The 12,534-nt window shown below is 56.1% G+C and overlaps 1 protein-coding gene across 1 annotated transcript; it reads right to left on the bottom strand.

Moving 5' to 3' along the window:
• Nucleotides 1–219: 219 nt before the first annotated feature.
• On the bottom strand, nucleotides 220–12,041 carry SCRT2 (scratch family transcriptional repressor 2). The gene is made up of 2 exons (XM_040637829.1): nucleotides 11,909–12,041; nucleotides 220–1,010 (listed from the first exon to the last, which is right to left on the bottom strand). Exons 1-2 carry the CDS (start codon nucleotides 12,039–12,041, stop codon nucleotides 220–222), a joined length of 924 nt encoding a protein of 307 aa, XP_040493763.1.
• Between the last annotated feature and the right edge of the window lie 493 nt (nucleotides 12,042–12,534).

Below are 12,534 nucleotides of genomic sequence, written 5' to 3'. Positions count from 1 at the left end.
GGGAGAGGGGGTCAAGGCCCGAGTCTCGGGACCTGAAAGGACGATGTGGTCGGGGTGCGCTGGGGAAGCCAGTGCCGGAGGTGAGTGGTGAGTCTGGGGGCGGGAGAGAAAACTTCCGGCCTGGAAGCGGGGTCCCCACGAGGGGCGTGGTTAGGGAAACGCTGCTGGGGCGCGGAGAGAATGGAGGTGGAGGTGGGGGGCCCGAGGGTGGCGTACGGCTCAGCTGGCGGGGCCGGCGGGGGGCGGCGGGGGCGGCTCGGCCCCCTTGACGCAGGCTGCCTCGCAGTGCTTGTGGAGGTAGGACTTGAGCGCGAAGCTCTTGTCGCACTGGCGGCAGCGGTAGTGCTTGAAGGCCGAGTGCGTCTGCATGTGCGCGCGCAGGTTGGAGCGATCGGCGAAGGCCTTGCCGCAGTGCGCGCAGCCGAACGGCTTCTCGCCAGTGTGCGAGCGCATGTGGCCCTGCAGGAGCCAGGGCCGCGAGAAGGCCTTGCCGCACACGCCGCACTTGTGGCGCAGGTTGTGCGTGAGCACGTGCATGGCCAGCGCGGGCATGGACACGTACGCCTTGCCGCACGTCGGGCACTTGCGCGCCAGCTGGCTGTCCAGGCTGCGGTGCGTCTGCTTGTGGCGGCTCAGGTTCGACGACGTGGCGTACGTCTTGCCGCACTCGGCGCACGCGTGCCGGTGCCCGCCGCCCGCCGGCGCCCCCGCGCGCCCCGCGCGTCCCCCGGCGCTCCCGGCGTCCCCCGCGCCGCCCGCGTCCCCGCCGCCCCCGCCGCGCCGCCGCCGCGAGCGCCCGTCCGAAATGAAGAAGGCGTCCATGGAGTAGCTGTCGGTCACGGCCGCCTCTCCGCGGAAGTAGCGCGCCGACAGGCTGGACTGCGGGCTCTCGGGGTCGCTGTACTCCTCCGGCGCCGCCGGCGGGTAGGCGGGCTCGGCCGGCGCCAGCTCCAGGCCCGGCTTCTGGTCCGCATCGTAGCTGCTGGGGGGCAGGCAGTGCGGGACGTAACCTGCAGGGGCGGGAAGGAGCGGGGACGAAGGTGAGGCGCCGCCGAGGGCGGGTCACTCCTCGGGCCCTGCAGCGCGGCGTCCCCGTGCTCGCTCTTGGGAGACGTTGGCTGCTGGTGAGACAGTGGTCCCTGTCGTGCACCTCCGCCCTGCCTGGGTACAGATCCTTCCTCCATGGGCCACGGGGAAAACGACTCCTACTCCACCCTCTTGGAGCACTTTGCCCCCATGGTTCTACTGACGTTGCGTTCATTATCTTCTTAAGTGCTCACAGCCACGCAGTGAAGGTCTTACTGTTATTACACCCACTTTACAGATAGGACATAAAGAGCCTAAACTCGCAGCTAGTCAGTGAGGAGCCATGATTCAGACCTTAGCAGGCTGACGCCAAAGGCCGTGCTGTCTTTATTCTAACAACATTCTGCTGTTCTGGTGCTTGCTATAACTTCTCTGAATCTGTTTTCTCGTTTACAAAATGGAGCTTACAATTGGACACTCCCTCCCAGAGTCTTTGGAAGGGCAGAGTTAAGTGATGAAAAGAAGCGTGTGTTAAGCGTGCACCGGGCTCAGCCTCAGTGCTTTATGTATGTTAACTCATTCAACCCTTACAGACGGTGCAAAGTAGGTACTGTTATCATCCCCATTTTCCATGTAAAGAAATCGGGAAAGAGAGAGAGAGGGAGGGAGCACACAGTAATTGCTATATAAATGTTAGCTATTATAATTACGCTTTTTACTTGCTTGAAAAAGTGACTTCACTGAAGATTATTTAATTGTCTGCCTCCCCCACCCGACTATGAGCTTCCAAGGGCGGGATCTGTGCGCCCAGCATGTGCCTGGCTCAAAAAAGGTGTGCAATGAGTAGATGTTGCATAAATGAATTAAAAATCCTGCTAGTCCCACCTTCCAGGGTTGCTAGAGTATTTAAGAGGTCAAGTGTGGGGCATGTAATAGGTGGTCCAGGAAGGGGACTTCCTTATACTTTCTCCCAAGGCTGTTTTGCTCCCAGCTCCACTAGAAGCATTCTGGAGTCTCCCTGTGAGAATTCACCTCCCCCTCTTCTTCCCTCCTCTTCAGGGTTGGACCAGAAATCCTGTCTACCTTGGGTTTGTGTGATTGGTGGGTAGGCAGGCTGAGGCTTTCCCAGGGGATTCCACAGAGGCTTCCCAACTGCAGGGGGCACCCTGATTTGTCTCTCCCTCCCAGGGCATAGCCTGGTCCTAGCACCCTCCCTGAGGACCCTGGGGTCTGGACTCCCAGGAGAATTTCTGGCAGATAAGCACAAACTTATCAACCTGGCACCAAGGTTGTGTTTCCATTGTCTTTTGATTCCGGGAGAACAATGAAGATTAGGCCCCTTTCGTAGGTTTCAAGCTGGGGAGTGGGAAAGCAGGAGATTTGACCCTCTCCTTCTGACCTTGAGACCTGCTTTCCCCACACCCCATCTCCAGCCTCCCCCACTCAAGAAAGCAGGTAGAAGAGGACTTCGTAAGCAGGGAACTGGATTCAGAGCCTTCCTTCTTTGAAACAGCCTGCCTCATTCAGCCTCTGTACCTTTTCCTCTCATCTGGAATCCGGGATGGTGACAGAGTGAAGTCTGTGCAGACTGTGCCCCAGCCCGGAAGGCAAGGTTAGGCCCCCTTTTTTTTCTCCTTTCCCTTCAGATGTTGGCACGGGACCCTGTGCACACAGAAGTGGTTGGGGATTGTGGGGGTGGATGACTCAGTAAGGAGGGGCTCTGGTTGCAGAGAAGGCAGTGGTGCTGGCAGTTTTTTAATTGGGGAGGGAAGGTTGCCCAGCCTCTCAGCACCCGGTTCCTCCCCTCCTGTCTGCCTTTGGTCTGGAGGTTCCCCCACCTCCCACTCCAGGAATCAGGCCTCCTACTCAGTCCCCAAAACATTCAGGGAGTATTGTTTCACACTAAGTTAAATACCTGTCAGAGACTCCCAGACCTCCTCTCTCTGCTATATTTCTTCCCATTGTAACTGCTGAGAATAATGATAGTAATAGCTAATATTACTGAGCACTTACTGCGTGCCAGGCTCTGTGCTAAGCGCTTCACTCCCATCACCTGAACAAATATCACAAAAACCACTTTCATTCAGCTAAGGAAATGGAAGTATGGAGTGGTGATGGTACTTGCTCAAGGGATGGAGCAAGAATTGGAGCCCACCGCACTGCTCCCCTTGTTTTCCACACCCCCAGAGGTCCTGGAGAAAGTGGCTGTGGGTGATAAATGGTGATAAAGATTTGCCAGGCCAACCTCACTCCCCAGCCCAGCAGGATCTGCTACAGGCCATTCTGTCTACCTGGTCTTGGGACATCTTGATTCCTGGCAGAGAGTCTGGGTGACCTTGAGCAAGTCATGCACCTCTCTGTGCCTCAGGGGATAAATAGTATAGGATCCGTTTGCAGGCAATCACTGATCATGTGACCAGTGCCTCGCATGTTCTGTTCTGAAATAAGGATGGCATACTGGTTAAGAGCAGCACCTTGGTGCCGCGCTGCCTGGATGGAGTTCCAACTCCATGCCCAACCGTGCCCAACTGTGTGACCTTAGACAAACTACTTGATCTCTCTGTGCCTCTCTTTCCCCAGCTGTAAAATGGGGGGTAATGTAAGCATGTATACAGTTGTAGGAAGGAGTCTATGCGTAAACAAACAGTAAGTGAAAATGAACAAAAAATGAACATCCTAGAGCACTTAACGTGTTAGATGCTATTTTAAGGGCTTTATATACATGAATGCTTTCCCTCCTCATGACTCCAGTTGGTACCATCTTACAGATTAGAAATTTAGACACAAGGTAATTAAGTAACGTGCTCAGCAAGTAATTTAGAGCCAGGATCCCAGCCCAGTGTTGGGCACGTTGCAAACCCCCAATACATGTGTGCTGTTATTGTGAGTAATAATAATCTCCCCAGATGGATTTCTGTGCTGCAGTTTTCCTGGCACTTGCCAAGACACATCTTGATGTTCTTCTCTGGGCCTCTGTTTCCTCAGGATGTGTAATTTCTACATCATGTTCGGGTGAGGAAACTTGGTGGGTCAAATGAGTTCAATGAACCAGGCAAGTCCTCACCCAAATTGGGCTTCCTGCCCGTGGTGCCCTCTGGTGGCAGCCTGTAGCACTGCAGCAGCTTACTCCTGTCGCTGGGGGGCTCTTTACGTAGAAATAGGGGTGCCTCAAACAAAGGCTGCTTCTCTGCCTAGGGATGGATGCAGAACTGCCTTCAGGACAGGCATTGCAGGCCAGACCTGATTCCCAGCAGCTGTGGAGCTCAGCATGGGTGGTGGGGGTGGGGTGGAGTTGGGGTTATATGAGAGTTTGCATGGTCATGCATGAGTAGGACGAGGTGGTTCTAACTTGCTTTGTGACCTTGGCCAGGTTACTTAACCTCTCTGGATTTGGTCTGTATAGGAAAAAGGTTGACTGGTATGGTTTAAAGACTCTTTCTGCACCGTGGCTGAATAGATACTCAGGGATGCCCATTTTCCTGTCCTCCACACAGATCCCCAACCCCCCCCCTCAACTCTACCTCATCCTCGTCAGATCAGCCTAGACCTCTCCTTGTCTATGTGACCTTGGCAAGTTATTTAACCTTCTTGTGCCACATATGTATAAGGGAGCTCATAATAGCATTAAATGAATTAATGCATATAAAGTGCTTAGTACAATGGTTGGCACACCATAGCCTCTCAAGCTGCTTTTATTATTGTCATCATTATCATCCCTACATTTCCTGGTGATATCCTTCTAATCTACCAGGAGTAGAAGGAGACACACATCGGTGTCTCAGGCTGCTGTGTGACCTTGGGCAAACCACCTCACCTCTCTGGGCCTCAACCCTGGAGAATCCTTCTGGACACTTTAAGTTGTGCTCTAACTGTGCATGGAACCCAGATGGGTTTTAGGTGCTTTCCTCTGCTGCACAGGTGACCAGAGATGGCTGAGCTGCCTGTCTTCCACCTGATAGGGTGAGACAGGGCTCTCCTGTTTGGGTCCCGATAAGAGGCAGGAAAGGTCAGGGACCCAGAGAGAAGGCCAGGGATGCTCTCATCCTGGCTCTTCTACCCATATCCTAGCTGTGTGACCTTGGGCAAGTCACACAGGCTCTCTGGGCTCAAATCCCCTATTTGGGACCCTGCCACTTGGAGGGACACTTTGGAAATACGGAGATATCATGCACGTCATCTGAGAAAAACTTTTGGTGTTCTCTGCCTATGAGTCTTGATACCTTAGATGGAAGGTCCAGAATCCATTAAAAAATAAAAAATCCTGCACCCAAAGGAGTGGTGGGAAGGGAATTTTATGAAGATTAAGACAGACACGGTCTCATCCAACTGTCTGGCCCCTTGGGGTGAGGGTGGGGACATCTCCCATAAGTACCACGACTCCTACCTACCACTGTTTCCCCTGGGCCTCCCTGTGTGCCAGGCACTATGCTACGCCCAGAGGCCCAGAGGCCCAGAGAGGGGAGAAGGTTTGCCCAAGGTCGCTGGCAGAGGAGTTAGGCTTGCAACCTTCCAGAGCCTGTATTCTTTCCAAAACACCCAAACTGGATGGAGACTGCTGGGGATGGGAAGTTTACAATCAGTGGGGAAAAGAGGCAGTGGGTTTTTTCAGATACCATCACCTAGTTGGCCTGTGTCTGATGGATGATGGGGTGTTGGGGCTGGGTAAAAGCTGCTTGAGAAAATGTTCCAGCCCCTTGTAAATTTTTGCACATAAAAGTAATAAAAGTAGTGATGGACACTTATTGAGCACTCACTGTGTACAAGGCACCCTGCTCAGTGCTTTGTGCACATTAGCTCCTATCTAAGGGAACATGATAGTCACTTCCTCCAGTGCCCTACAGAAGCTGAGGCCCAGAGAGGGGCCTTGACCCACCTCAGGTCACAGAGCAAGTTCACACAAGAGCTAGGCCAGCCTCCTGCCTCTTTATCCTGGACTCCTTTTCCCGGTCTCTCCCAGATTCCTAGGGTCCCAAAGTTCCTCAAGGGAATTTCCAGCCCCAGTCCCACTTCCCTGCCTTGAGATGGGCAGAAAAAGAGAGGGGCCTGGTGGTGGGCCAGCTTTCCAGGTGGCCCACTTTCCTGAGGAGGGCCCAGCCCTGCTTGGTGGTGGGAGCTGGAGGGGCTGCTGCATGGGTATATTTAGAGCTGCTTCTTGCTGTGCCAGGGCCTCGGGCCTCGAGAATCAGCTCCAGCCAGCTGAGCAGAAAGCCAGGTCTGTCAGCAGCAAAGCGGGATAAAAATAGTTTCTCCTGTCTGCTCACAGAGCTGGGCAAAGGGGCTGGTACCTCCCCCTCCCCTTATTATAGCATCTTTGTTAGCTGTTCCCTGGGCACTGGACCAGAAATGACACCCACCTCCTCCAAGGGCCTGGCAGCTGCTACACCTGCCCACTGGGGAGGGGGTCCCTGAGTCCAGAGGATCAGGGGACAGAATGAGGTCTGGTCCAATGTGACCATGGCTGTAGGGTGTGGGGCTGATGCCCACTGACCCAGGCCCAGGGAGGGTCTAGAGGATTCCAGAGTTCCTCCCCACCTTCCCCCCTCTCCAGAAATCCCACATATTCTGTTTTTTCCTGACTGTGACCCAATTCCTGTGGCCCATAGGGAGGTCCACAGCTCTGCAGGAATCAATAGGAAAGCTTTTTCAAGAGGTTGTGGAGATAGGAGTAGGTGGCTAAGGGTCTTGAATTGCCCAGCACTGGCTGGTGGAGAGGCCTCCTGCCCCCTTGGGGGAGTCTCAGCAGGCCCTTTCACCATGCATGCAGGTTCTCCAAGCCTCCTGATTTCTGTCCTGCCCTCTATCTGCTCCAGAAGGGTGCAACCAGAGGGCTGGTTCCAACCTCCCTTTCTACCCAAAGGCTGGCAGCTGGAGACAGCTGGGAGAGAGGTCAGGGACTCTGGGGGCCCCCTCTCCTCAGCAGTGCCCCCCAGAGGGCCTCATCTCTCTCACTGTGCCCCCCAGGGGGCCTGTAGGCTGGGATAGTCCCTAGAACATGTAGACGAAGCACTCACCAGGGAGGTGTGACAGGGTCCACCATTTATGCCCTTGTGACCTCATGCTAGTGATGGGCCTCCCTGGCCTCATTTGCCTTTGTAGGTTGGAGCTAATCCTCCCCTGTGTTTACTGCCCTTTGCCCACAGTGTGTGTGTGTGTGGGAGGGGGGGGTTGGGGGAGAGTGCCGGGAGTCTTTGGGATGTGTAAATTGCTGTGCTGACATAGGGACTTGATATACTCTTCTGCTGTCCCTCAGGAACCACAAACTGAGACTGTTTGAAGAGTGGATGCTCAGCTCCAGCCCTTCATGTCCCCCTTGTGACCCCAAGCTTTCGGGGAGGCCATGGGCCCCAGATTCTATATCCCACACAGGCTCTGTTATTCCACACTCTCACTGACTAATTCTTAGGAAAGTCAGATTTCTGGATCCCTAGAAGGTCAGAGCTGAAAGAGATCAAGTTCAAGTGCTTGAGTTCATAAAAGGGAAACTGAGGCTGAGGTAGGGGAAGATTAGTCCAGGCCACAGAGAAAGCTAATGGTGGGTCTACGACTTGAACCTGGGAAGCCTCGAGAATGGACCTGAACATGACCTTGGACTAGAAATTTGACCTGAATCTTAATCCTGGACCCTGAACATTGACCTGGACTTGATTTTAGACATTGAAACTTGAACTTGGGCATGAATTTGTTCTGAATATTGGACTGGATGTGTAACCTCAGACATTGACCTTGGACCTAGATCTTGGACCTGGTCCTAGACTTAAGGTTGGAGATGGATGTTGGGCTTGGATCTCAGATCTGGACCTGGACGTTAGACTGGACATCGGACCTGGACTTTGAACCTGGACCTCTGACATGTCTCTAACTTGGATCTTGGACCTATACCAAGACTGAGATGCCAGGGGAAGTGGTAGTTAAAGAAGAGCCAGATGGGCCTGCTGTGTGTCCTTGGGCACCTCCCCAGGCTTCTCTGGGCTCCCTCGGCTAAGGGATTGGGGCAGCCCTTTTGCATCCCTGCTCTCAATATGGACTTTCTGAGGTGTGGGGTGGATGTGTTGGGGACTTTCAGCCGGACTTCCAGGCCTGTCCTGGAGCGACTCCCTGGCGCCATCAGAGGGAGTGAGAGGAAGTGGGCGCTGGTATAATGTGGTCAACTAGATAAGCCCATGGGCAAGAGTAGGAGTGCTTCCTCAGCCTGCTGGGGAGGCTTAATGTAGCTGTGGAGGGCAGACAGCGGTGTTATTGGATTGGCATTGATCCCTCATCTGCCTGGGTCAGATGCACTCTGAAGGAGTATGGGGGCAGGACTAGGCCGGGGGTACAGAGAAAGGGGGACAGGGAGCCCGGCTGGAGTCGCAAGTCAGGGTGTGAGGGTGTGAGGGGGTAAGCAGTGAAACTGTCTTCTGCTGGGGCCCCGGAGACTGCTGCCGTGCAGACAGGTGAGCAGCAGCCTGCTCTGGGATGGCTGAGTCCCCAGCATCTCCCCAGGGTGGGGGCCCAAGGCCTGCAAAGCCGTGGGCTTGGTGGCGTTGGAGGGTAGGGTGTGAGAGGGTTAGGAGTGTGAGTTGACATCTCACAAGACTGAATCTGTGTTTGGAATCACTCAGGGAAGAGGAGGGGAAGGGGAGGCTGCACTGAGGCAGAAAACAGTGGAGGAGCAAGAAGGGAGGGAGGGGGAGAAACAAGGCATTGTATTGGACAGGGTGGTGGAATTAAATCTGGCTCCCTTCTTTGGGGAGCTCTGCAGAAAGGCCTGGAGATTTTTCCATTTGGGAGGCTTCCCCTTCCTCATTTAGGGGTTCTTTGGGCTGGGGGCGGGAGGCCTGGAGCCCAGACACACCTGCTGCACCCTTTGCTCAGCCCTCAGAGGCTGAAAAGGGAGGGAGTAGGGAGGCAAAGAAGAGCATCGCTTGTGTGTGTGTGTGTGTGTGTGTGTGTGTGTGTGTGTGTGTGTAGGAGGAGTCCTCCAGGAATCCTCAGCACTCCCAGGCATTCCCTGAGCTGGGAGTACACCTCTTTTATTTGGGGCCCTGCGTCTCCCATCAGTTAGGAGCTGTGGTTCTCCTGACTTCCACGTGCACAGGCCCCCTCCCCACACCCCTCCCCAGCTTCCCCTCCCACCAGCCTCATCCTGACCCTGTAGCCATTGCTGCAGGAATGGCTTGTAAGAGGATCTTTCTAATAACTGGAACTATCTCCAGCCCCAGGCCCTTCCCCCTTCCCCCTCCCTTCTCCTCCCTCCCTCCTTCCCTCCCTCAATCTCCTCACCTCCCCCCCTCCTCTCTTTCTCCTTGTTTACCCAGCACACTTACACACGCTGGGAGAGAAAAACGTCGGCTCAGCAATTTTTCACACTTCCCTCAAACGCTCAGCAAGGTTATTTCCGGCAGAGTGGAGACAACGGGCCACTAGGAGCCGGCAGGCTCTCTGAGGGCCCCCAGCACCCTGCCCACCCATGGAATGAGGGAGCCTTCAGTATCCAGCCTAGCCACACCCCAGGGATAGGAGAGGCCCCTGAAAACAGGATGAGGCAGACCCTATGTTTCCCAGCCATACCCAGGCTTGAAGGGTCACCCCCCCCCCTGCCCCAAGCTCCAGCACTAACCCTTTACTGCAGACACCACCAAAGCAGCTAAGCCAGGGTGCCTGTCCTCACCGTGGGGCATCCTGCAGAGAATGAAGCCAAGAAATATCTGGTCTCAGAAACTCTGCTACCCTCAGCCAGGCATTGGATGGTAAACAGAATCCTACAGAAACCCTGACAATGGCCCCCCGCACTCTGTTAGACCCTCATCCAGACATTTCCAGTGCCTTCCATCCCACACTTGACCTTCACAAAAGCTGAGGTTGTCAAAGTTGGAAGGATACTTAGTTCAGCCTTCCAAACTCTTTCACTGCTGGGGAGACAGAGGACCAGAGAAGGGAAGGCGCTTGCCCAAGGTCACACAGCGAGTCAGAGACCTAGTCTCCTAGAGTTCCAGGCCAGATATCATACTATCAGGACAGCCTCAGGATTCTCTGGAGGCCAGGGAACTGGTCTAGAGCCCTTTGGGGAAAGGGCCAAAGACAGGGATGGTTCTAGGGTGTCAAACCCCGTGGAACCCCCACAGGAACAACCCTGCTGATAGCTTTGCCCCAACTTTTGCCCTGACCCCACCATTCACTCAGGGGCTCCTTTCAAAGCTTTTTTGGGACTAAATTCAAAGCAAGGCACTCCTGCCTCCATCCTGAGGAGTAGTTTGCAGTTTGGGCTGTGCATGAGAAATTCTCTAAGCTTCTCTGGGTTTCCTCAACTGCCCTGGGGGCAGGACCACAGGGGCCTTAGGGGGTGGGAGCCCAGGGCTTTGTGTCAGTCCCCCAAGGGATCCACATCCTAGTCTTGCAGGCATTTCAATTTCTACCCAGATACTAGCACATACACTCCCCAGCCCTGGCATGGTCCCAGGTCCACCCTCTGTCTTGCCAGCACTCAGACAAGCCCAGCCATATCCCTGGGCCTCTGTCCTCAACCCCAAGAGGCCCTGGGGTCAAGAAAAGAGGACAGTAGAATAAGGGACATATGGGTAAAGGAAAAAGGGGTTGGTTCTCTGGGGGATCTGGGGGAGGCTTGAGGCTGAGGGGCTATAACTGTATCCCTGATCACTCCCTAATTTCTTTGACCTTGATGAGGTCACAGAGCTCTTTGCCCAGCGCCCTCTTGTTACCTGGTTTGACAGAGTGATGGAATGTGGGTGAAGTGCTTGGAAATCCCTAAGGGAGAAACTCCCACCCTCCCTCCTGGGCTGCTGCCTTCACCACCTCAGCTCCCCCCCACCATCCTCAGCCCTTTCTTCTCTTCTTTTTCTCCCCTCCCCTCTCCTCTCCTCTTCTCCCTCATCACCCCCTCCCCACACACCCCAAAGCTGATGCCACATGTGATGTTAGATTTCTTACTGCCAAAGGGATGCCTCTTCTCCAGACACCTGCCTGGTATGGGCCATGAGAGGAGAAACCTTTTGTGATCCCCTTGATGGGGGATGGGGTCTACAGAAGCAGTCTCTGATTCTTCTCCACACCCTTCAGAGCTCACCCCCTTCTGAGGCTGAATGACCTCTCTTGTCCCTCAAACCCTTGTCCCTGCAGGAACTTGCTCTGAGAAGAGATGGAGTGTGTGGGGGTGGGGGACTTACAAGGAACAGCAGGGCTGGCTCTGGAGGGGGTTGAGAAGCTGGAGTGGGGAGGGAGTGCAGCCCAGGGGACCAGGACCACTTTGGGGGAACCCCTCCTAGAAATCCCCTCTTCCTTGCAGCCCCGGGACAGGCCCAGCCTTTGGCAGGCATGTGGCTGAGGGTAACAAAAGAGTTGCTGAGAGAGGGGGCCTGGGAACACTTGTCTGGCATCGCCAGGGGGAGCAGGCTTGAAGGGAAAGGAGGGTGCCCCAGCTACACCCAAGGAGCCAGCCCTGTCTCCCCAGGGACTGGTAGTCCTGTCTCGCTTATCTTCCCCACCAGGGCAGTACACTCAGGCAGCCAGCCTCCTTCCCTCCACCAGGGAGAGGGGACCCTCAGGCTGCCTTGTGCATTAGCCCCCCAGCATTAGCCCTTCATGGGTGCCTTTCTCTCTTTCCATTCTCTCGCCACCCCTCACTCCAGCCCCGTTCTAGGGCCACAACTTTCAAAGTCCGGACTGGCGCGTGGCTATGGGATGGATCGACCCTGCGACTTTCCCTTTGTAGGGACCTAGCCCCTGCCCCGCCCGCCCGGCCCTCGGGAAGCCCGGGAGGCGCACACAGCCAGGGAAATCTCCTCCCGGGGTTCCCTGCCGCGCGCACCCCTCCTCGTGGCCCGAGTTGGGGAGGGCCCGAACTCCCCTCCCTCTCCCCCCCACCCCCCCGCCGGGTCCTACTCACCGTTGTCCCCGGGCGGCCCCCGGGCGCCAGGCAGCACGTAGGCGGTCTCCAAGGGGTGGTAGGTGGGGGCCGGCACCCCGCTGCACTGGAAGCCGTCCCCTTTGATCTTCTTTACCAGGAAGGAGCGCGGCATGGTGCGACTGGCGGGGGGCTCGGCGGGGGCACTTGCGTGGGGCCCCGGTGGGGGGAGGCGGCCAGCCGGGCGCGATTGGCTGTCTGCGCGGGGTTTCAGCACTGGACAGCTCCCAGCGGGCGGGCGGGCGGCAGCGCGGAGCCGGCACCGGTGGCGGCGGCCCCGGCTCTGGCTCGGGCTCCCGCTCGGGCTTGGCGGCGGCGGCGCGCAGACAGGCGATCGCTGGAGCTGTGCTCAGCACTCCGGCTGCCGGCTTTATATGGGACGCAGGCTGGAGGAGATCAGGTGGTCCCCTAGCAATGGAACTGTTCAGCGCTCTAATCCATCAAATGTCCCCCAGGACAATCGCTCCGCACACGTTCCCCTGAACCGGCAGCGGTGGGGGCAGACCAGGCGCAGGGAGCAGCGGGCAGGCAGGAGGGGAGAAAGTGAGGGCGAGAAAGGCGCAGAGATACAGAGAGACGGAGAAAGAGGAGTGGGGGGGGGGGGGGGG

The sequence above is a fragment of the Ursus maritimus genome, unplaced genomic scaffold, assembly GCF_017311325.1.
Source record: "Ursus maritimus isolate PB19 unplaced genomic scaffold, ASM1731132v1 scaffold_22, whole genome shotgun sequence".
Taxonomy (NCBI): Eukaryota; Metazoa; Chordata; class Mammalia; order Carnivora; family Ursidae; genus Ursus; species Ursus maritimus.
This window is presented reverse-complemented; position numbering and strand designations above follow the sequence as displayed.

Coding starts and splice junctions, on each gene's coding strand:
- SCRT2 (XM_040637829.1), bottom strand. CDS start 12,041: ATGCCGCGCTCCTTCCTGGTAAAGAAGATCAAAGGGGACGGCTTCCAG. Junction 1,011..11,908: donor GGGGCCGCCCGGGGACAACG/GTGAGTAGGACC, acceptor CCGCCCCTGCAG/GTTACGTCCCGCACTGCCTG.